This window comes from Lithobates pipiens, unplaced genomic scaffold, assembly GCF_037356315.1.
Source record: "Lithobates pipiens isolate NorthernLeopardFrog02 unplaced genomic scaffold, aLitPip1_a1.2 Scaffold_3, whole genome shotgun sequence".
Lineage (NCBI taxonomy): Eukaryota > Metazoa > Chordata > Amphibia > Anura > Ranidae > Lithobates > Lithobates pipiens.
Window position 1 is genome coordinate 96,389,858 of NW_027507790.1, and position 25,570 is coordinate 96,415,427.

General features: G+C 41.9%; 1 protein-coding gene across 1 annotated transcript; it reads left to right on the top strand.

Moving 5' to 3' along the window:
• Window positions 1–1,131: 1,131 nt before the first annotated feature.
• On the top strand, window positions 1,132–25,570 carry PEBP1 (phosphatidylethanolamine binding protein 1). Its single transcript, XM_077462063.1, has 4 exons — window positions 1,132–1,325; window positions 6,992–7,098; window positions 8,914–9,014; window positions 25,138–25,570. The coding sequence occupies exons 1-4, from the start codon at window positions 1,191–1,193 to the stop codon at window positions 25,353–25,355; spliced, it is 561 nt and encodes a 186-aa protein (XP_077318189.1). The 5' UTR covers window positions 1,132–1,190; the 3' UTR covers window positions 25,356–25,570.

Here is a 25,570-nt window from a genome sequence, read left to right on the forward strand (position 1 = left end):
CGAAATTGCAAAAAGTAGTACAGAAACTACTTTTTGAAATCGGTGCAGTGCCGCAGATGCAGCGTCGCACCGATTAGGACGGTGCCATTGACGGCAATAGCCAGCGATTTGACATGTCATAACATGTTAAAGGGGGCTTCCAGATTCCGATAAGCCCCCCAGCCGCAGACCACCGGTCAGGGTTGTCAGGAAGAGGCCCTTGTCCCCATCAACATGGGGGCAAGGTGCTTTGGGGGGGGGACCCCCAAACACCTATCCCTCCTCATATTGAGGGCTCCAATGTGAACCAGGGCTTAATCTGATAGCATATCTAACACTCCCCTCCCCCCAGACTGACAATGCTGCTGTCCAAAGTTGCCCCCTGTGCTCCTTCATCCAGAGTGGGAACACTCTAATATAGGAGGTGTGTTACGAGCCAGATCACCAGGGGAAACGGAGGAGGGAAAAGACAAAGAAAAGGAAACAAATGCAGCCACCACATCTAATGATCGGTAAGCTGCAATATATTATATTTTTGGTTTCGGGTTTAATACCGCTTTCACTTTTTGGAGAGTAAATACATAATCAACTTTTTTATCAGTTAAGTGTAAAGCAGTGGCTCTTTGCTCTGTTTTGGACTTTCAAGATATTGTACTGTTACCAATCAGTATTTTAACGCTTGACGTCCTAACATCTGTTACTTTGCGCGCTTTGATATGTATATTTAGTTTGTGGCTGATTTACGTCATACTGTTTACATTCTTAGCTGCCTAGCTTGAGTGCATGATAGGAGGGATTTTTGCAGTACAAGACTTTTGACCCTGCAGCCAGATCTCTGTAAAAGTCGTTCCTTATGTTCAATTAAATAAAACAAAAATACAACATTTTTCTATTTTGAAAAGGCTGAATCTGAGCTCTGAGAAATGTCCAAGCTTTTATCAGAAATCAAAATAAATAAAGATATTTTCTACTCTGCCAAAGGAAACATTCATATGAATAGGCAAATGTAGTACACCCATTCCAAAACTTCAGCCAAAGTAGGATGTCTGCTGTCAGTGATCACCAATAAGAAATCCAAGTTTTTCCCAGGCCTCGCCCTATTGGCTGTTGCCAGAGAGGGGAGGGGCGCTTGCTGTCATTTCTTATATACAGTGGGCTCAGCAGCACTCTCAGTTCTATAGTAAGTTATTGTGCTGTGTCTGATAGCAGAGATGCCTGTCAACCTTGCGGAGTGGGATGGACCCCTGGAACTTTTCCAAGTGGATGAAAAGCCTGAACAACCGCTAGTGGCCACATTTGGATCGGTTACTGTGGAAAAACTGGGACAATTCCTTACACCTTCTCAGGTATGCAGCAATGCAAAGTTACATTATATAGACATGACATGAATACAAACAAAATATATATTACAAAGAACAGTGATACAGCAACCAATCAGATTTCATCATTAGTTTATCTGGTTGGCTGCTGTGATGTGCTTTGCTCGTCTTCACTGATCTGCATTACTTTGCATACTATGTTCTGTAGTGAAATTTAGAACTGCTTAAATGTCCTTATTTTTATTCTGATATCAGACTCCTGTTGTGTGCCATATACAAATTGGACTGACTGACAGTTGTCCATAGACTGAGAGTGATCAGTTGTGCAGGTACAATCTGATGCCTAAGGGTGAAAGCAGCAATGTATTGGGTGATCAGCGTGAAAGCAGCAATGTATTGGGTGATCAGGGTGAAAGCAGCAATGTATTGGGTGATTGGGGTAAAAGCAGCAATGTATTGGGTGATTGGGGTGAAAGCAGCAATGTATTGGGTGATTGGGGTGAAAGCAGCAATGTATTGGGTGATTGGGGTGAAAGCAGCAATGTATTGGGTGATCAGCGTGAAAGCAGCAATGTATTGGGTGATCAGGGTGAAAGCAGCAATGTATTGGGTGATTGGGGTGAAAGCAGCAATGTATTGGGTGATTGGGGTGAAAGCAGCAATGTATTGGGTGATCAGTGTGAAAGCAGCAATGTATTGGGTGATCAGGGTGAAAGCAGCAATGTATTGGGTGATCAGGGTGAAAGCAGCAATGTATTGGGTGATCAGCGTGAAAGCAGCAATGTATTGGGTGATTGGGGTGAAAGCAGCAATGTATTGGGTGATCAGCGTGAAAGCAGCAATGTATTGGGTGATCAGGGTGAAAGCAGCAATGTATTGGGTGATCAGCGTGAAAGCAGCAATGTATTGGGTGATCAGGGTGAAAGCAGCAATGTATTGGGTGATCAGCGTGAAAGCAGCAATGTATTGGGTGATCGGGGTGAAAGCAGCAATGTATTGGGTGATTGGGGTGAAAGCAGCAATGTATTGGGTGATCGGGGTGAAAGCAGCAATGTATTGGGTGATCAGGGTAAAACGCATCAATGTATTGGTTGATCGGGATGAAAGCAGCAATAGAATAGAAATGAATAGAATAGATTTTAAAAAAATTGAATAAAATAAAAAGAATATAACCATCTTCTGAAATTCTAATTTAATTAACATAGAATAAATTCTAATTTGAATACATAAGAAAAGAATGAAAAAGAATAGAATAGAAAAAATAATAATAGGGTAGACTATAATGGAATAGAAAAGAATAGAATAAAAAAATAGAATAGAATAGAAAGACGATAACCATTTCCCAAAATTCAAATAGAATCAATTTGAATATAATAGAAAATAATAGATTACAATAGAATAGAAAATAACAGAATCGTATAGGAAAAACAATAGAATAGGATAGAATGGAAAGAATATAACCATCTTCCGAAATTTTCAAATTTTGAATAGAATAAATCCGAATTTTAATAGAAAAGAAAAGAATACAATAGAATAGAAAAGAATACAATAGAATAGAAAAGAAAAGAAAATAATGGGACATAATGGATTTGAATAGAATAAACAAATAGAAAAACAATAGAATTAAAAAAACAATGGAATAGAAAGAATATAACCATTTCGCAAAATTCAAATAGAAGCAATTAGAATTTGTATATAATAGAAAATAATATAATTAGAATAGGAAGATGGTTATATTTTTTCTATTCTATTCTGTTGTTTTTTTCTATACTATTTTGTTATTTTCTATTCTATTCTAATCTATTCTTTTCTGTAATATTTAAATCTGAAATTTCTTTTCTATTCTATTTTTTGTATTATATTATTTTCTATTCTACTTCCAGAAGATGGCTATACGCTTTCTATGTTATTCTATTCTTTTTTTATGCTATTCTATTAGTTTCGATTCTATTCCATTCTTTACTATTCTATTTTGTTCTGTTTTACTCTATTATATTATATTATATTCTTTTATTCTCTGTTATATTATTTTCCATTCTATTATATTTTTTTCTATTCAATTCCTTTATTTTCTATTTTATTCTCTTTGGAAATTTAAAAACTATTCAAATTAAAAAACTATTTTAAATCAAAAACTTTTCAAATTCTAAATTGATTCGAAATCTATTCGAATTGATACGAATTTGAACTCTGAATCGATTAGAATACAAATAAACAGAATAAATTCTGAAAACAAATTAAACTGGTTAATCGAATTTAACAAAATGAATTTATGTAAAAAACGAATCAAATCGAAACAAAACTAAACACATTTTCTCGTTCTGCACATGCCTAACTTATACACAATGCTGTAGTGCCTGGCTACCACACCAGGGCATGCACGAACTGAGCAAAGCAAAGAGGTACAGTACTTGCAGTTGGCAGACAGGCAAGGTTCAGAATAGTCGGGGGTCAATGTCTGAAGTCAGAAGACAGGCAGAGTTCAGAGAATAGTTGATATCTGATCCGAGGTCATTAACAAAGTAATCCAATCTAGCAGGGCAGACAAACAGGTAGCTTGATCAGGTATTACACACTCTATCACAAGCATGAGACTGCAAGCTTGGCTGGCTCATATCAGGCTTGGTCTCCACCCAGAGTCTGGCCACATCAGTCACCTTGCAGGTGGACAGACAGACAAGGACAATGCCATAGCCAAAACCAGGATGCTAGAATGAGGAGCAGGAGCGGTAGATGCTCCTGACACACGTGTAACACTTCTGAGAATGGTGCAGTTGAGGAGTGCTGATAGGAGGTGATAGTGATGTTCAGTATTGGCAATGCTACCTATTTCTTCCCTATTCCATATGTGTACTGGGAAGGAAGGTGTTAACCTGTGTGTCACTTCAATTCATTAGTCACATTGCACAAATAACCCCCAGAGGTCTCTACTAACAAAAAAGACAAACAGGAATACCATTTACCACCAGCAAATGCCAATGGTTCTCAACCACCGGGGCACGGCCTATTGCTGGACTCCCTGCACGTCCCCTAACCTAGCATTGTTCCTTCCAGCTCCCATAGTGCCCCTAACCTTCCATCATTGCCCACACCACCCCTCAACTCCCCCAGGCCCCTTGAAGGAGCTTATGCCTAACAATGACTCCAAACCTCTCACAGTGCCACCCAGCCTCCTTCAGTACTCCCTAGCCTGCTGCTGAGCCTCCAATCCCCCATAGTGCCGCCAGTCTAATAGTGTCCCAATGTGCCTACCATCTTCTTCAGTCACCCAAAATTCCTCGCCAAAGCCTCCAGCCTCCTTGAGAGACCCCAGTCCCAGACCTATTACCCCCAAAGTTTCCCCCTTTTTTTTAAGCGAAGCTCCACCCAAAAGGGGAAGTTCCACTTTATGATATCCTCCCTCCCTCCTCTGCCTAATGTGGCATTTCATTTTGGAGGGGGGGGGCAGATACCTAGTTTTGACAGGTACCTGCTCCCACTTCCGCGTGGATCGCCTACGCAATCCAAGCGGTAGTTCTCCTTCCCCCCTTCCTTGCGGTCTTCTGGGACCACGCCACAGGTCCCAGAAGATTACAGGACCATTGACAATGCACAGTGTGGCTTGTGCATTTGTGCAGTGGGCAGACAGCTATGCAGCCCAAAGCTGTCCAACCGGCTGCCCACAGTTAGGATGCCAGTGCTGGGAACCCAGGAGCTAGTAAAGAACTAGCCCGGGTGAGGATGCTGGATCTTTGGACAGGTAAGTGTCGATTTATTAAAAGTAGGCAGCTATGTAATTTATTCTTTTTTACTCAACCCCCCTCCCCCCCCGGCACACCATCAAATAACAGAGGGACAGTGCGGCTCTTGTTCTGGGGGGACATAATATGAAGGCGCCCTGAACGGCTGCTCTTGCTTGCCGATCGCGGCCATGTTTCTAGGACACGACACGACCCCGATCTCTGTAAAGAGCCGATCATGAGGTTCTTCAACCGTGTTATCGGCTGTTTCCAATCACAGCCAGTCACATGTAAATGCATAAGCGCCGGTGAGCGGCTCTCATCGCCGAGTGTGTTGTGAGGAGAGCTCACCAGCGGCAACTCCTTGCAGGGAACACCCGGACATGTAATCAGGGCATTGATCATCAGTGCCCTGATTACAATAAAGCCCCCCAGTGCCACCAATTAGTGTCCATCAATGTGCAACAGTGACACCAATCAGTGACCATTAGTGATGCCAGTCACTGCTAACTTTTAGTGCCTGCTCATCAGTGCTGCCCATCAATGCCCATCAGTGCCATTTATCAGTGCCCATCAGTGCTGCCCATCAGTGACACCAATCATTGCCCATTAGTGATGCCAATCACTGCTGCCTTTCAGTGCCTATCAGTGCTTCCCATCAGTGCCACCTATCAGTAACCACCAGTGCAGCCTCTCAGTGCCCGTTAGTGCTACCTCATCAGTGCCCATCAGTGAAGGAGAAAAATTACTTATTTACAAAATTTACTGACAGAAACTAAGAAAAAACATATTTTTTTCTTTTTTTTTGCAAAAAATAAAAAACCCAGCAGTGATTAAATACCACCAAAAGAAAGCTCTATTTGTGTGAAGAAAAGTATTAAAAATTTGTTTGGGCACAGTGTTGCATGACCGTGCAATTGTCATTCAAACTGGGACAGCGCTGAAAGATGGAAAATGGCCTGGGCAGGAAGGGGATGAAAGTGCCTTGTAGGCTAGTGGTTAATGCAGTTTGGAGTCCATATTTTTACTTTTATCATGGGAATATAAACTTTTTCTTTTTTTACTGTTGGGACATGGGAGGATTATGGAAGAATTTACCAGGTTATGGTCTCAAAGTTGAGAATTGCTGGCTTAGACCAGTGTTTCCCAACCTTTTGTCAATCAAGGCACCCTTTAAAAATTGTGTACAGTCTCGAGGTACGCCATTCTAAAATTTAAAAATGAAACTAATAGCTTTACATAACATAGCAACATCCACACATGCAGGACACCCAACGTGACTTATTCTTCCAAAGCATATACACCTTTGCACACTGGTACTAACTAGTATTGCAATATTTCTCTCCCTCACTCAGCTAATGTGACCCCATTGCTGATGGAGAGGGACAAGATAGAGGAGAAACAAAGATCCCATGCAGGCACACAACACCCTCCTTATCAATTGATGACATCATTCGTTGTTAGGACACCGATGGCTGGAAGGTTGTAATTGTGCACAATGAAAACCTGTGACTTTGTGTAACTAAAAGGCAGGCTTGGTCCACCTGCTGGCTTGTATACAATTTTGGGCAAATTGTAGGCATTTTGCCAAGGCTCCCCTGAAGTAACCTAAGGCACCCTGGTTGAAAAAGGCTGGCTTAGGCCATACAAAAGAGGCCTGTTGTGCACTTGTTCTACCTCATTTACAAGTACCCCCGACCCTGTATGAGAGTTACCAATGATTTAAAGTATTTTGTCTTAATGTTTAGGGACCTGATTACCTGCCTCCTTTCTGTTGCTATAGAGGTGGCCTTCCTCCTAGCCACTTCTAACTGTTATGGATCCTCTGTCTCTTCCTTATAAATGACAATGACCTGATTACCCAACGTCCTGGTGACACTAATGTGGAATCTTGTCCCATCTACTGAAGCCTTAAAAGCCTGGTTATATAATTTTACTGCTTATATAAATAACTGATTTTGTGGTGTCTTTTAGGTGAAACAAATGCCATCTATTCATTGGGAGGGCATGGATCCTAATTCATTGTATACTTTTATTTTTACTGATCCGGATGTACCTTGCAGAGAAGACCCCAGTATTGGGTAAGAAAATATAGTCATACAGACAAAACACTACTTCAGATCCACCAATCTCATAGTAAAATGTCTCTTAAAATGTTTATCAGTGTTATTAAAGAAAATAGAACTTACTGATTGATGGAAGGAAGGAAGTCAACAGAGTGGCCACTCTTTCATTCCCAGTTCCCACTGCCTGGCTTAGGTCACATAAGGCTCATAAAGCTTTTCTAGCCACTTGGAAATAGTCTGAGGTTACTGTTATTCAAGCTTTCTTTAACAGAAAAAAGGAGTCCTTGAGTTATAAATGCAGAAAGTATCTGGACTATCTTAGTCTAAAATCAGACCTAAACCTGTTAAAGCAGTATTAAATCCAAAAACAAAAATGTAATATAATGTATTTTGTTAGCCTTTCAACTGTGGTGGCTGCATTCATTTTTTTTAGGTTGTTTTTCTTTATTTTTACCTGACAATCTTGCCACAAATTCACTTCATGTGTTAGGATGTCTCCAGTAAAATGGCACCATACCAAACCGCATGGTACTGCAGTACTATGCGTTTTAGTAGCTTCTAATACACTTGCATTTGCTGGATGTGTGGGGTGCTATTAGGATTAATGCCACCGATGCACATCTGTAGGGGCAGTGCATTTTTGTGTGGTGCAGCAACACAAGTGGTGCAGACAGGTCCTTATACTACCCCCCAAAAAATATCCTTGCTGTAACTTCTTATAAAGTGTGGCTGTGGCCAAATATTTTAGTAATTTTGTTGCTTTGGAAGCCACAAGACTAACTGTTCTGCCAGTTAACATACCTTCCCACTGTCTTCTGCACATAATGTCATACCCTTAGCACTCTTCTCCTGCACACACCATTGATGTCATACCCTTAGCACTCTTCTCCTGCACACACCATTGATGTCATACCCTTAGCACTCTTCTCCTGCACACACCATTGATGTCATACCCTTAGCACTCTTCTCCTGCACATACCATTGATGTCATACCCTTAGCACTCTTCTCCTGCATGTACTATTGGTGTCATACCCTTAGCACTCTTCTCCTGCACACACCATTGATGTCATACCCTTAGCACTCTTCTCCTGCACACACCATTGATGTCATACCCTTAGCACTCTTCTCCTGCACACACCATTGATGTCATACCCTTAGCACTCTACTCCTGCACATACCATTGATGTCATACCCTTAGCACTCTTCTCCTGCACATACCATTGATGTCATACCCTTAGCACTCTTCTCCTGCACGTACTATTGGCGTCATACCCTTAGCACTCTTCTCCTGCACATGCTGGCTGCTGTCATACCCGCTTTGTTCCACTAGATTTTAGTTAGGGGTATCATAGTAAAAGGGGTTGAATACAAATGCACGCCAGACTTTTCAGATATTTGTTTGTAAAAAAAATTGAAAACCATTTATCATTTTCCTTCCACTTCACAATTATATATTATTATTATTGTAATTGTAATTATTGTGTTAGTCTATCACATAAAACCCCAATAAAATATGATAACATTTTTGGTTGTAACATGACAAAATGTGGAAAATTTCAAGGAGTATGAATACTTTTTCAAGGCACTGTACCTTTAAATGAAGCCCTCCAACTGAGTTTGAGAGCAGCTGCAGGTATGTGCCTGCCAAATACCTAGTAGCAACTCTCTTTTTAAGTCATAGAGACTTTTTAAGGCTGGTATCTAGCATGCAGTGATGATATAATTCTTAATAGGCATCACTCTACACAGGAATATAACTAAAAAACAATTCATCAAATACGTACACAACTTTCTTCCAAACTGATTGCATTTACTTTTTTCTTTACCAGGGAATGGCATCACTGTATAGTAGTAAACATGAAAGGAAATGATCTCAACAGCGGCTGTACGCTTACCAAGTATGTCGGCTCTGCACCCGGAAAAGATACAGGTTAGTTTCATCTCATACATTTTTAATTAAAAATATAGGGAAGGGCAGTGATAATGCCTGTCGTGTTTTCCTTAATGCGAGATTCCTATTAATTGTTAAATGGAACTTGTCTCTGGGCCTTCTGCTGCAATAAGAATAAGCAGAAGAAATACAAACTCTGTCAATTAGTGAATCCGATAGGTACAGCCCTTCATATCCTACCCAATTCCCTTATAATACCTTACATGGAACACTGAACTGTTAAAGCCCCTACACTTTTAAAGACCTGTTCTTGTATGTAAGCATTGGCTTAATGAGGAGGCTATTTGCAGGTGCACAGACTTTAAGCAATCTACTTCTAAAACATTTATTGGAAGAATGACTTGCATACTGCATGATTTTTTACTATAATTTCCATAATGGATTAATTCATTTGATTGTCATCACCATCTAGTGTCCAAAATGTGGCCTATATTCTCATTTTATGTATTTCAGAACGCTATAATGCATTTTGGCCACAAGATGGAGCTGAAGATGATAGGAATTATTGCATTACAGAAACTATGATCAAAATGTGTGTGGCCTGCACAAATGTGTGTGACATGTGTCCAAAGATTGTTTTATAAATAGATCATTTTTTTTTTTTTTTTTTTTGCAAATCTGTTTATTAGGATTTAGACGGTGAACAAGCAACCAAAAACAAAACAAAACAAACTCTTTCTGAGTCTTTTCTTCTCTTTCTCTTGCTTCTGGTTTAATGTGTTGTAATTGCCGACATTGGTATTGATCGTATAATATCTAGATAATCCAGTGCTCGTAGACAGAGACACTTGGGGACGTTGTCTAAGGTAAAAAATTACGTCGCCCGCTGTCCGGACAGATAATAAAAAGATTTGAGGTATACCGAATGTCAGAGGTTTATTGCCTGACTATTTAAAGCGCTGTTTAGTTAAGTGATCTAAAAAGATCGCAAGGCTAATTTTCTTCTGTGTGTGTTTACTTTATCTTTGTTGATGTTTTTTTTCTCTTGTATTGACATGGTTTTTGTGCTGCATATTTCTAAGCAGATAAGAAAACATTCTTCCCCTAAGCACTGCACTCCCCCTCCCCCTCCCCTCATGGAAGGATGTTTTCTTTAAGAAGTGGTAAAGTTAACCCTTGATTAGCTATGACAATACAGAAGGGTTATATTGTATATATTGAAACTTAGCATAAAAGAAAAAGAAGGCAGATGGCATTTTGGAGTAAATAGAATGAATGTTGTAGAATTATCAGGTGGCTTGATGAATGTGAAAAGAAATGAAAAAAAAAAAAAAAGGCTGAGGATTTTTTCATTGCTACGAAGGTCAAGAAGCTGTTTCTCAGAAACAAGAAAATGCAGATTGCCTGACAGAGGTTAATTTGTGCATCTGTGAAAATATTAGGACTTTTGGTGGGAAAAAGAGTTTGAAAAATAGTCTTAAAGTAAATATTTATATTGGATTGGAGTTATTTTTAGAATTCATAGACTTTCAACTGTGAAGTGTTAATGATGCAATGCTGTTTATATTTGGGTACATTTATAAAGTCAAAAGGCAAAGTTCAAAAAAAGTATGGGTTAAAAATGGCGGCGTATTGGCTTCAGCATGCTAAAATTAGGGTAGAAGGAAAAAGGACAAAGGAAAAATGCCAAGCCCAATTGCCCCTAGTGGACAAAGAGGATGATCTCATCTGCTGTACCCAGAGACCACCTCCCTATGATGGTCCTCCCCCTCAGGTGCAAGTAACTGCCCAGAGTAACACCTTCCCTGTGACATCCACCCATCAAAGGAACCGCCTCTGAACAAAACCCCAATTCCACTTCCTCAATCTCTCCAGACAGTAGTTCAGTCTTGGAGATGAACAGATCGATCCTTGAAACATTAACTGACGCCATAACTCATGTACTAGGTGCCCCAGCAGGAGCCAAGAGACTAAGTAAACCTCCTATTAGGTATGGTGTGGAGGACGGTGAGGAATACCCCTTGATAGAGGTCCCAAACCCAAGGGGAGGACAGAATGATGCACTGGGCCAGCCATATCCCTTGACTATGACTGTTTTTCGACCATGGACTGACAGTGATATACAAAAGGCTACAGAACACATAAAACATCCAAAATTAGGTCCAGCTGAATTCATTGAAAACATAGAGGGATTACGGAACAGTTATAAATTGAATGGGGTGGAAGTAGAGAGAGCCCTGAGGAGAGTATTAGGGTCAGATTGGGCTTCGGTAAAGGGGGATTGGGACCCCTGCGCCCCAGCAAATGCACATGGATGGGGGGATCCATTGCCTCCAGAAAGCCCAGACTTAGGAAACAGGTTGACTGCCCTACTGAACAGATGCCAGCTTAGATGGGTACAACGGACTGATTGGCAAAAAATAAAAAATAAATAAATATGACAGTACAAGACAAAGAAAGTGTCAGTGACTACCTAAATAAATTACGAGAGATTTTTAGAGTGTTCTCCGGGCTCCCCGAAGCTGAAGATGTGTATAGTGCATATTAGCAACAGCTAAAGATTGCTTTTTTAAATGGATTGAAACAGGATCATAAGGATTACATTGTTTAAAACATGGTTACTTAACGAACTGCATCAGTTTTAGATGTTTTACAATATGCTAAGCATTCTGAGAAGTATTTGAAAGCGAAAGCAAAAAAGAATGTGAAATTAAAGGTTCTTATGCAAGGTGATGAAAGGGAGGAGGATGCAGAAGAGTACACTGCTGAGGCAGAACTGAGGGGTCTCATAGAGGAAGGATTACTCTACAGAAATAGACAGTGCAACGAGAGTACTTCCACCCTGTGTACAAGCACTGGTAGCATCAGCGGTGTAGTGGTTAGCACTCTCGCCTAGCAGTGAAGGGGGTCACTGGTTCGAATCCTAATCATGACGCTGCCTGCCTGGAGTTTGCATGTACTCCCTGTGCCTGTGTGGATTTCCTCCGGGTGCTCTGGTTTCCTCCCGCACTCCGGAGACATGCAGGTGGGTTGATTGGCTTCTGTCCCGGTTTGGCCCTGGTATATGAATGGGGACGTTGGATCCTTGGGGGTGGAGAACGATGTGGGTGTACAGGGGTAGAGGCTAGACACTCACTCAGGCTGAACCGGATGGACTGGTGTCTTTATTCAACTTTACTAACTGAAAAGGTACCACATGCAGTGTTTGTTATCCTGTTACAGCAAAAGAATATCACATTTGAGCCCAGCACGACACCTTTCCTGTATGACAATACTCTTGACACAACCTCACTTAACAATACAGAGGTGTACTACATTAAACCCATCCACGTTACTACTACTTCCTACTGACGGGTATAAACATGACTGCACTGTTGCCATCGCTGAAAAGGTACTGCCACGAAGTGATCTGAAAGATGTACCATTATCTAACCCTGACATGATACTTTTTGTTGATGGTTCTAGTAAGAAAAATCCAGATGGCACAAATGCAACAGGATATGCAGTAGTGACACAGGATGAGATTTTGGAAGCGGGGCCACTACCAAAACATTATTCAGCACAAGTTGCAGAACTTGTAGCACTGACAAGAGCATGTATACTGTCAGAAGGAAATCTGTAACCATATACACTGACAGTCAATATGCCTTTTCAACAGTACATGTTTTTGCACAACAATGGAAAAACAGGGGGATGGTCACCTCCAGTGGTAAACCAATTTCACATACGGACTTCATTTTAGAACTCCTAGATGCAATACAGTTACCAAAAAAGCTTGCAATCTGTAAATGTCAAGCACACACAAAATATACGGACCCCATCTCAAAGGGAAATAAAAGGGCAGATGAAGCTGCACATAAAATAATGACGAGAAATCATAGTGATAGATCATACAGTCCTTACTGATATGCAGCAAAATGCCCCCCCTGGGGAAAACAATATTGGAAAACAAAGGGTTGCACAATAATTGATGATATTTACACATCACCTGAAGGGAAACCGGTATTACCAAAATCTTTATTTAGGTATGCAGCAGTATTGACACATGGAGTAACGCATGTGTCAAACAGGGGGATGACTGAGATGTTAAATAAAGTATGTACAGCCTATGGATTCACAAACTACTCAAAAACTTTTTGCTCTCAATGTCTTATATGTGCAAGACACAATGCTCAGGGAGGTATAAGACCACAGAAAGGGAAGTTCCCTATACCACAATATCCATTCCAACACATTTGCATGGATTTTATTGAATTAGACAAATGTGAAAGGAAGAAATATTGTTTGGTACCCAGGCACCCTGACCAAATGGGTGGAGATATTCCCGACAGGAAGTGCAGATGCACAGACTGTAGCCAAAGCATTACTAAGATATTATTCCTAGATTTGGAATCCCTGAAAGGATTTACAGTGATAATGGACCCCATTTTGTAATTAAAAAATATACAACATTTGATAGAAGTGATGAGAATTAAAGGGAAATACCATTGTGCCTATCATTCCCAATCAGCTGGATTGGTAGAAAGACATAATGGCATTCTAAAAAGCAAACTGAGAAAAGTTATGGAAGAAATAGGTAAAAATAATTGGATGTATTGCCTACTAGTAGCTGTGACCAGTATGTATATCACACCCCCAAAAGAAGATGAAAAGGTGCATGTGGGAGATTGGGGTCTCAATAAAAAGTAATAAGAAAAAAGCAATGGTACTCCCCAAGGTGGGATGGTCCTTTCAAAGTCCTTTTAACTACCCCTACTGTGATAAGGATTGCAGAGAGGTCTACCTGGATTCACCAGTCCCATTGTAAAAACGTTTTACAGGCAGAGTAGGGCCAGTTGGCTACAAGAGGTCCAGAAAGTCCGGCTACAAAGGGAGGTCTCACACAAGGTGGGACTTGTCTCAAACCGGTGAAGTCTCCCTCCCCTTCCAACTCCCCTATCCTATCCGCTGGAACTCTGTAGCTGGTTAGAATGAAAGGGACAGTAATTATCCTTGGGTAACTGGTGACTCTAGGAGAGGCATCCATAAGAGGGGGTAGGCGCTATGGAAGAGTAGAGGAACTTTTGGATTGGGAAAGAACAGGAAAAGCATTAAATCTAACCTTTATAGAGGGAATAACTAGCACTATACTGGTAGACTTCTGTCAGATTGCAGATTGTGGGGATACAACTGGGGCTAGAGGACTTCTATGGGCAGATAAATATATCTGCTGGCTCTGGAATAAGGCAGGATGTCAAGCATGGGATCAGGCCCTGTGGACTACAGCGCATCAAGATTGGGGGTATAATCAACCAGGGGCTAAAAAGAGTGGTATAAAGGAGAGACTCATAATCACAAAAGCGGCCAACTCCCCCTGCACAAATAGTAAGAACTGTAACCAACTATTAATAACATTAACGGAGCCGAGGAAGGAAGATCAGCGGTTGTATTCCATGGGAGCATGGGTGTCAGAAACTGACCCCTCAGGAACATTTTTCCTTGAGGTATTACCTCCTAATAAAATTAAACAACAGGAAAAAGTAGACTCAGAAGGGAAAGAAGTAGGCCATACTAAAATAGAAGTTCTGAGTAAAACTATAAGATTCACTAACCTAACAATAGAAGATGCCATAGCTTTGGAGACGGGCTACCAAGAAAAAACATGAGTGGTTAGAATGGTTGAGGTACACGGTTAGAACTCTGAAAAAGGAAAACTGTTTAGTTTGTGCCGGAGCCAGACTACATTTAGCAACAGTTCCTTTTCCTCTAGATCACAATACAGATCCAGAAGGTTTAAAATGTATGTTGCAATTGTATAATAAGAGCTATAAACCTGAAACAAATTCTACTTGTCACACATTGAGTTTGTTGTTTCCCCCAGTACAGAGACCTCAGATACCTCCAGCGGTTGCCGCTTATCCGGGCAACTTTACTTGTTTTGCACTCCCAGGGAACCGTAGCGCGGTGGATCTTGGGTCACTACCTGATGACTACTGTGTGGAGAGGATTAACACGGACAACGGTGACTGGGTTGGACATGACATTCAGAGAGCTGATGTCTGGTGGATGTGTGGGGATAAGAAACTGCGAGCTAGACTACCGGCCAATGCCCAAGGGGATTGCGCTATGGTCCAGCTGGCTATGCCCCTGAGAATCCTGTCAGAATACCCGTGGACTAAGAGTCACCGACAGTATCGTAGGGACACCTCTCCCTTGGGGTCATTTGACTCTCAGATCTACATAGATGAGGTTGGGGTTCCTCGCGGGGTGCCGGACGAGTTTAAAGCCAGGAATCAGGTGACAGCTGGGTTTGAGTCTCTTCTCTGGTGGATAACTATAGATAAAAATGTTGACTGGATTAATTATATATATTATAACCAACAACGATTTGTAAACTATACTAGGGATGCTGTGAAGGGCCTAGCAGAACAGTTGGCCCCCACATCTCTAATGGCCTGGCAGAACCGAATGGCTTTAGATATGGTCTTAGCTGAAAGAGGAGGGTATGCAAAATGTTTGGTAGCATGTGTTGTACATTTATCCCTACAATACAGCTCCTGGAGGGACCGTGACCAGAGCCTTGGAAGGACTGACTGCGCTATCGAATGAATTGGCGGAAAACTCAGGTATTAATGATCCATTCACAACTTGGCTTGAAGGATGGTTCGGTAAATGGACTGGATTTATCATATCATGTTTGATCTCAATCGCTGTGGCTTTGGCCGTTTTGGTCACTTGCGGATGCTGCTGCATTCCCTGTATTCGAGGACTTTCACAAAAACTCATTGAAACTGCAGTCTCAAGAATAATGTATCAAACCCTCTCTACCTCTGAGGAGACCTATGTGGACATTGAAGCTCAACTTAATGACATACAGTCCGAAAGTGTATAACACAGGGACCATCATCGAAATGTGTGGAGATAAAATAGTCACACAAAGAGGAGGGAATGTTAGAAAAGTTTTAAATGTTTATTGTGTGACTATTAGAAAAACAATAGTCCTGAGACTGATTTGTTAAAATGCTTACTTCTGAGCACATTATTGTATTAACTCATTGTATTGTTTTGTCCTAATTAACTCCATAGTAAGTAGGATGATTAGATTTAACGAAATATGATAGCCTAAGAATGTACGGAACATGTATAGCTTATAAAGTGCAAGCCTGTGCCATGACAACTTAATTTATGTTTTCCTCAGCCAATAGAAGCACAGAGATGTTATTCTTGTGGGATATGTGAGGGCGGAACACTTTCTTTTGTGAAGACTTTTTCTTCAGCTTTCGTCCTGTAAGCATGTCTCCCTGTTGTGGGCCACATCAGAAATAAATTTTCCTGCTTCTCAGAACACCTGATGTTTTTTTTACTGATCACAAGGGAATTTCCTAACAAAACATAAACACATACATTGGTCACGATTAGTGTTACAGGCGTGACGTGTATAGAGTTGCAATATAAGACAGTGTGTTACATACAAAACATGTCGGAGAATTCAAGGCATCTCAACGGCCACAGAGAGCCGTCTCCATGTGCAGTAGGACGACTCAGAACTAAACCATGCTACTCAGATATACAACATTTTCACTAGTGCAGATTATAAATAGATCCTTAGGTGTAGTTTTACACCTTATCAGCCATAATCTCTTATATATATTTTTTTATAACATATACTCTGTTGTTCCTGGTCTTGAAAAAGATCCACACAGGTGCTGCTATCACCTCTTTACACCATTTGTCCAGCATCTGTATTGGTACTATTTAGTTTATTCCAGTAGCAGTATCTATGCTTGTGAAAGTCTTGACGCATATCAGTAATTTTCAAGTATATAAGTGTAGCGGCGGCTCCTGAAGAGCATGCGCTATGCATTTTTCAAAGTTAAACTTTACCTAAACTGCAGTTTGGTTTGGGTATATTTGTTTAAATTGGACTTCAGCATCAGTCTGACTGGACTATGAAATGTTCAGCCTGGCCACAGGGAGCACTGTCTCTTCTGGCAGGCGTGGAACTGTGGTCTGGTCAGGTGCTTAAATTACTCTTCTTTGGGAGCCAGGTCAGTGGGAGTGGCTCTCTCGCTGTGCCCTCTGGGAGAGGGTATTTAAGATGCGGACGTCACGTGGTTCAGGGTTCCGGTCCAGTATGAGGTGCTGATTATATGGTCCTGGTCCTCTTGACCAGCCCCCAGGAAGGCTATGGCCTGGGGTGCGGATCCACCCGACTTTAATGTCTCGGGGCTGGCTAGCCCGAGGCAAGGAAACTAAAGGAGGATTCTGAGGTGGTTGGGTGCCGTCTCCGGTTCGGGTGAGACCAATTGTACTTTAAGAATTCCAGGGGAGAACTCTTTAGAAGAACACCACGTACAGGTTGGTTTTCTTAACAAGAACCTGGAAGGGCTGAAGTAACCAAGAGAATCCGATCTTGCGGATATCGCCAAGCAGGCTGAAAGATCCAGGTATCCTACAAGTGTTCTCAAGCTTAGTTTCCCTACATGTTCTGCAACAATGTCTGTGACAAAGACATTGTTCCTGAGTAAGCACCTTGTTGGCTGCTAGGCCCTGTGAGAGAGGGACTGTCCAACCTGGGTGATCATCCAGTTGTGAATGGCTATTCTCTGGATGCAGTCAAAGCAAGCAAGTTCTTTAAAGCGGAAGTCCACCCTAAAGTGGACCTTCCGCTCATCGGAACCCTCCCCCCCTCCGGCGCCACAATTGGCACCTTTCAGGGGGGAGGGGGTGCAGATACCTGTACAGTACAGGTATCTGCACCCACTTCCGGGATAGCTCTCTGCGGAAAGGGGCGTAGATTACGCCCCTTTCCGCAAGTGCCCGCCCCTTTCCGCAAGTGCCCCGCTGCCTGCTGGGAAACACACAGATCCCAGAGGCAGCGGGGACCGTCCTTATTGCGCAGCGCGACTCGCGCATGCGCAGTAGGGAACCGGGAAATGAAGCCGAAAGGCTCCATTTCCTGATTCCCATACCCAAGATGGCGGCGTCAGGACCCGAGAGACGATCTAGAGATCGGCTTCGGGTGCCGACATCGCGGGCGCGCTGGACAGGTAAGTGTCACTATTTTAAAAGTCAGCAGCTGCAGTATTTGTAGCTGCTGGCTTTTAAAAAAAAAAAAAACGCGGAGTCCCGGCGGACTCCCGCTTTAACATTTTTTGGACTTTGACATAAGAGTACCTGAACCTCCTTCCCAACCCTCTGATCCCAAGTTGAAAGACTGTTCAATTGTCTGAGTTTGAAAAATAAAATCCATTCAAGTGGATCTATTGTCAGTCTCAAGTTACTGGGCCATCTACCACGGGACATCCCCTAGAGGTGTCACAAGGAGAACGGAAGGTAACGGTAAGCCCTAAAATAATCAGCAGCTCCTTCGGGGGTTAGTGCTACATAAGTGTTATCTTTTTATTGATTACGTATTTTACTGCATACCTTTAATGGCATATCTGTATGCAAGTGCCTAACTCTGTTTTGTGCATTTACCAGCAGAATATTTTCCAAACACAGTGCTTTCTCTTTTTGGGAAACACATAGAATGCACATGCTCAGGTAACTACATAAAGAAGCAATGGTATTTACAAGAGAACAGCCATATACAGTCATTCACTTGTAAGGCAAGCTGTACACAGCATGTGCAGCTCCCATTTCCCATTTGCCAGGAAATTACACTATAGAATCCTTGTGTGTGTGTGCATGAACCCTAAATGTATTTTTCACATGTTGGCAGTGCAATTAACTAACAGTGTAGTTCCCTGTGCAGCAAATCTTAAAGCGGAGTTCCACCCAAAAGAGGAACTTGCTCTTTGCTGATCCCCCCCCCCCCTCTCCGGTGCCACATTTGGCACCTTTTGGGGATGAGCAGGTACCTGTTTTATACAGGTTCCCTGTCCCCGCTTCTGGGAGACCGGGCCATGGCAAAGTACATCAGCAGCTCGGCCCCCCTCCTCTTCTGTCAGGCCAGTGAGAGAGCACAGCGCACTTTGCGCATGTGCAGTAGGGACCCGCCCGTGAAGCCGGAAGGCTATACTGCTGGGTTCCTTTACCAGCAATGGCAGCGGCAGCACCCGACCAGCCGATGGTAAACATCAGCTGCGGTGCTGACATCGCTAGACACCAGTACAGGTAAGTGTCAGCATAGCTGCTAGCTTTAAAATTTTCAAGGGACGAGCATAACTCCTCTTTAACCACTTGCAGACCGGCTGCCATAATTATACTGCAGCAGGTCGGCATGATCCCGCAAATCACCATTACTTGTACGTCTGCACCTTTAAGGACAATAATAGGTACCTGCTGCACATTGGGGGACCTGATGCGCGTGGCTGCGATGTCCACACGCGGGCACGAGAGCCAGAACAGGGATGTGTGTATGTAAACACACAGATCTCCATTCTGACAGGAGAGAGGAGAGGATCTGCTGTTCCTAGTAATCAGGAACAGCGATCTGTCTCCTCCTCCAGAAGGTGGGGACCCGGTGCGTGGCACAGGTGGGGACACAATGCGCATGTTGGGTGGGCACGATCGCTGGTGGACACGATCCCCGCCTGCTAGAATTGGGATTTGTGTGTGTCTCCTCCCCCAGTCAGTCCTATCCCTATACAGTTAGAAACACTAACTAGGGAACACATTTAACCCCTTGATCGCCCCCTAGTGTTAACCCCTTCCCTAACAGTGACATTTATACAGTAATCAGTGCATTTTTATAGCAATGATCGCTGTATAAATGTCCATGGTCCCAAAAAAAAGTGACAAAAGTGTCCGATCTGTCGCAGTCCCACTAAAAATCGCAGCTCACCGCCATTACTAGTCAAAATAAATAAATACATAAAATGCCATAAATAAATCCCCTATTTTGTAGACGCTATAACTATTGCGCTTATTGTAATTTTTTTTACTAAAAATATGTAGAAGGATATATATCTACCTAAACTGATGAAGAAATTTGTTTTTTTACAGTTTTTTTTGGCTATTCTGGTCACAGAGGTGAGATGGGGATGAGACCTTTTAAGTTAACAGAGAAATTCAGAAATCTCGGGTCCCCTTTTTTGCTAGACAGGGCTGTGCTATGCAGTAGAATTGTGTAAAAGTCTTTTAATTCACCCTTGCTGCATGCTGAAACACCTTGTTTCTTGGCGTTTGTAGACTTAACGTTTGAAGCTCACAGTCATTCACTTCTTTGAATTCTGTGACACATATTCACTATGTCCTGTGAGTAGGCACTGCCGTGTCACACATGATCTACAGAGGTGTCGAGAGTTTCAGGAGGTGGAGTCAGTACAGAATTAAAGCGGTAGTAAACCCGCTAATTTTTTTTTTTTACCACCTGCAAAGCAAAAGGCATAATGAGCTAGTATGCACCGCATACTAGCTCATTATGAAATACTTACCTTAGAATGAGGCCCCGACATCTGGCCCGATCCACGCCGAGGGAGCTGGCATGCTCCCTCTGCGTTTCTTCCGGGTATCGCGGCTGTGAGTGGCCGGAGCCGTGATATTGTCACTCCCGCGCATGTACACGGGAGATTTCAACCCGGCCGAGTCCGGCCACTGCCGGACTTTCAGCCGAGAATCCTCTTGTGCGCATGCGCATATCGAGGGGAATATCTCCTAAACCGTACAGGTTTAGGAGATATTTTTTTTACCTACAGGTAAGCCTTATTATAGGCTTTCCTGTAGGTAAAAGTTAAAAAAAAATGAGTATACAACCACTTTAACTGCTTGTGGGCAGCAAGGTACCATGGGATATGTAGTCCTTAGACATTGAAAGTAAGCAGCAGAGGAGAAGCTGCAAAGCATGCTGGGAATGCAGGAAGTTGTGGAAAGAGATGGGCAGCAGACAGGTAGAACTCACAACATGAAAGGAGATTTTTAAAGTAAGCTTGTATTGGATTGCCAAAAAGAACTATTATTTGTATCGTTATTACAATGCTGATGTTAAAAAATGAAAGTGTATGCTGTAACCATAGAACTCCTTTTACCCAATGCTGAATCTAAGCCTGTAAAGGGAAATATAGTGCTTTTGCAGTGAGCATTTACTGTATTTTGGGTTATTATTACAGCTTATGCCTTATGGCTTTCACATTTGTATTAACTTGAACTCCCAGATTTTATGTTTATATCAAATATAGAGATTTGTAAAATTGCCACTAGGAGGAGCAAACGCTCAGTTTGCAATCACCCTGCCTGTCTTCTCTACCGACCTACTCCTTGCATAGGAGAGCAGTAAGACAAAACTGTTGTGTAGCACTGCAATGCAGGATGTAGTGCTTTTCTATGTAAGGAAATATAGCTGTCCCAAATACAAATGTAACCACAAGTTATTCATGTAAACAAGATTTTTAAAATATCTATATGCACTGAAAATACTATTTACATCTAATTGATCTTTTTCACATACATAAAAAAAAGATTTCCCATTAACACTTGAAAAAGTATTCATACCCCTTGACATTTTCCACATTTTGCCATGTTACGACCAAAAATGTAAATTTATTTTATTGGAATTTTATGTGATAGACCAACACAAATTTCACATAATTGTGAAGTGGAAGGAAAATGATAAATGTTTTTCAAAAATTGTTTACAAATAAATATCTGAAAAGTGTTGCGTACGTCTGTATTCAGCTCCCTTTATTCTGATACCCCCAACTAAAATCTAGTGGGACCAATTGCCTTCAGAAGTCACCCAACTAGTAATTAGAGTCCACCTGTGTGTAATTTAATCTCAGTATAAATACTGCTATTTTGTGAATCCCTCAGAGGCTTGTTAGAGAACTTAGTGAACAAACAGCATCATGAATCAAGGAACACACCAGACAGGTCAGGGATAAAGTTGTGGAGAAGTTTAAAGCAGGGTTAGGTTATAAAAAAAAAATATCCCAAGCTTTGAACATCTAACAGAACATGGTTTAATCCATCTTCTGAAAATGTAAAGATTATAGCGCAACTGCAAACCATACCAAGACATGGCCGTCCACCTAAACTGACAGGCCGGGCAAGGAGATCATCAGAGAGGCAGCCACAAGGCCCATTGTAACTCTGGAGGAGATGCAGACATCCACAACTCATATGGGAGAATCTGTTCACAGGACAACTATTGCTCATTCACTTGGCAAAGCTGGCCTTTATGGAAGAGTGGCAAGAAAAAAGCCATTGTTGAAAGAAAGCCATAGAAAATCCTGTTTGCAGTTTGCGGGAAGCCATGTGGGGGACACAGTAAACATGTGGAAGAAGGTTCTCTGGTCAGATGAGACCAAAATTGAAACTGCTGACCTAAAAGCAAAATGCTTTGTGTGGCTGAAAACTAACACCCTGAACACACCAAAACTGAACACACTGTGAAACATGGTGGTGGCAGCATCATGTTGCAGGGATGCTTTTTTTGGGGGGGGGGGGGGGACTGGTCAGAGTTAATAGGAAGATGGATGGAACCAAATACCAAGGCTTGGGATATTTTTTTTTAGAACCTAACCCTGCTTTAAACTGCTTTAAACTTCTCCACAACTTTATCCCTGACCTGTCTGGTGTGTTCCTTGGCCTTCATGATGCTGTTTGTTCACTAAGTTCTCTAATAAGCCTCTGAGGGCTTCACAAAATAGCAGTATTTATACTGAGATTAAATTACACACAGGTGGACTCGAATTACTAGTTGGGTGACTTCTGAAGGCAATTGGTCTCAGGGAGGTTCATCCTCTCTATTTGTCCTGTTTACCATTATCATTGAAAGTGAAAGTAAAAGAAAATCCCATATTTTGTCTTGTCCCGTAAAATGTAATTGAGGGGAAATCTTCCAATGGTGACACTTGTTCTTGTGACCTGGGGGTCCTCAAGAAATTCCTTTAATTTACAGGGATGTTCCCTCACTTCCTGTTTGGCTATGGTGTGAAGGAAATCCCCTAAGAAAAACATGGCAAAAATAAACCTTACAGGGGTTATAACCCTTCCCTACTCTATCCAATATGAAAAAAAAGTTTTGCCTATAGTTCTACTTACTTAGTTACTGCAATACACGTTGACATGCTGCATTTTGTCTGGTGTGTTGGCATCAGAGTTGCCAACCACCTGTTCATTTACTGAGATTTTGTAACAATTTGTGTTTTCACTGTAAGGTTTTACTGTTGCCTGTGTACTCACAAGGGAGGATCTTTCTATCCTGGGGCAGAATTAAAAGTAATGGAAATGCAAAATCTTCCACTAGGGCCAATTGTCAGGTAACAATCGCCAGCTCTTATGCCTTGTACACGGTCGGACATTCCGACAACAAAATCCCTCTGATTTTTTTCAGACGGATGTTGGCTCAAACTTGTCTTGCATACACACGGTCGGACAAAGTTGTCACAAAATCTGATTGTTCGGAACAAGGTGACGTTCGTTGCGTACGACGGGACTATGTAGAGACTAGTAGCCAATAGCTTTGGTCTCGTAATTTAATTTGAGCATGCATGGCACTTTGTCCATCGGAATTCTCTACAAACGATCTGAAAAAGTCTGATCGGATTTTGTTGTCCGAAAATTTTAGATCCAAACTTCCCGTCGGGATTTCCGATGGAAAAAGTCCGATAGAGCCCACACACGATCTAATTTTTCGACAACATAATCCAATCTGACCTTTTCCATCGGAAAATCCAACCATGTGTACAGGGCATTAGACTGAGAGCACCACTCTCTGCTCAAAAAGCTGTGAGAACCGAGCGTTCGGTAGTGTTTGATTGCTCAGTTCTCACAGTTTCGTGAGCAGAGAGTGATGACTGACTGTCACCACTCTCTGCTCTGACACCACTGGAGGGTTGGGTTGTTGTGGAGGGGGCGGGAGCAGTCAGCTTAGGCTCTCAGCATCTCGCTGGACTTTTTTGGACCAACATACTTGATGTATTCTTATAACCCATTACTGTTGAGTTCTCAATAGCACAAAATAGATGAAAAACCAAGAAGGATAAGTGGGAGCCTCTTATGCAGTGTCAAGTGTGAAGACCTAGAAACACAAGGATCCCAGTACCAATGGGGTTGATTTACTAAAACTGGAGGGTGCAAAATCTGGTGCAGCATGGTAGCCAATCAGCTTCTAACCTCAGCTTGTTCAATTAAGCTTTGACCTAGCATCTGATTGGTTGCTATGCAGAGCTGCACCAGATTTTGCACTCTTCAGGTTTAGTAAATCAACCCCAATGTGTCCTATAAATGGAAGAAAGTATTAGAAGATTTAGGCTGGGTTCACATTGGTGCGATGCCAGACATCGTATGCCTGTGCACATCACATACGACGTCTGTGCAGTGTAAATTCACATCGCATTTGCACAAAAATGGTGCGGGCCCTTTTTTTTTTTGTCCCTGCTGGAATCGTATCGCATGGGTGTTCAGACCCATGCAATCCGATTCCACAGTTCGCACTGTGTTCTGCGAACCGATTTGGGGGTGGCATTAACTTTATATTGACACCCGCAGCGGTTTGCAGAGAGCAGTGTGAACTGCCTGCGATTCAGAAGCAATGCAGGAACCCACACAGGATTTGCTGTGGTTCCTGCTTCGCACTAGTGTGAACCCAGTATTAAAGTGAATGCCTTGGCAAAATAAAAACAAAACACATCTTCAATATATGTCTGCAATTCATGCACATTTCTCCCACCACCCTCTTCCCCAGTCACATGACCTCTCAACTGCGAGGACCTGGAATTATTCATTCGTTTGCACTGTATACAGCGTGTGTTACCAATATTGGCGGTAGCAGAAGGCAAAATCTTGTGAAAGATGAGGCTTCCATAAGTCTTTCACGAAGGTGTAAGACCCCGAGGTGCACATTATCCCAGATGGGGACCAAATTGATACTCAAAATAATTTTGACTCTTTTTTTTCCATTTGCTTTGGTAAGCGTATTTTATTAAATCAGGTGATGGATCGCTAATGTGTCACTATCTATGAAAAAACTACCGGTATTTGATCAAGTGTGGATGAATAATTTACTTACCACTTTTGGACTGTCACTTTTTTTTAGAGGGGTTTCAACACCCCTCTATTTGGAATTACTGTATGGATATTATGATTTGTGGTAATCATTGATCGTTATTTGATTAGCACTGCACTTTTTGATTTATAAATATACCAGTATGTGTGTATTGTATATTTCTGATTGATGAGGTTTTAGTTCTAACAAGAATATGTCATCAAATTTCCTGTCTCTTTCTGTCCGAATCAGGTTATCACAGGTACACCCTGCTTGTTTATAAACAGAATGGCCCACTAAAATGTGATGAACCGATTCTGGGGGACACGTGTGCTGAAAATCGAGAAAAATTTAAAGCAAAAAGATTTCGCCAGAAATACAAACTTGGGCGTCCTGTTGCGGGCACGTGTTACCTGGCTGAGTGGGATGAATCCGTTCCTGAAATCTACAGACAACTGGGAGTGATGTAGAGCCGGAGAATCCATTTACAGTCCAGTTACACAACAAGAGGACCCTAACAATAAAGATAAATCTGACAGATTGATCTTCCAATTTTTTTTTTAAATATATTCTTTCATGCTATAGTCTTAGTTTATCACTGATGTGCAGGATTGTGATCTAGCAACATATATTTTTTGCATATACTGTGTGGCTGCTACAAATAAATAGAAAGTGTTATATACAG

Bases quoted from the DNA above. Each gene is read 5' to 3' on its own strand.
- PEBP1 (XM_077462063.1), top strand. From the start codon at position 1,191: ATGCCTGTCAACCTTGCGGAGTGGGATGGACCCCTGGAACTTTTCCAA. The intron at 7,099-8,913 runs GTAAGAAAATAT...TTTCTTTACCAG, and splicing joins AGAGAAGACCCCAGTATTGG to GGAATGGCATCACTGTATAG. The intron at 9,015-25,137 runs GTTAGTTTCATC...TGTCCGAATCAG, and splicing joins TGCACCCGGAAAAGATACAG to GTTATCACAGGTACACCCTG.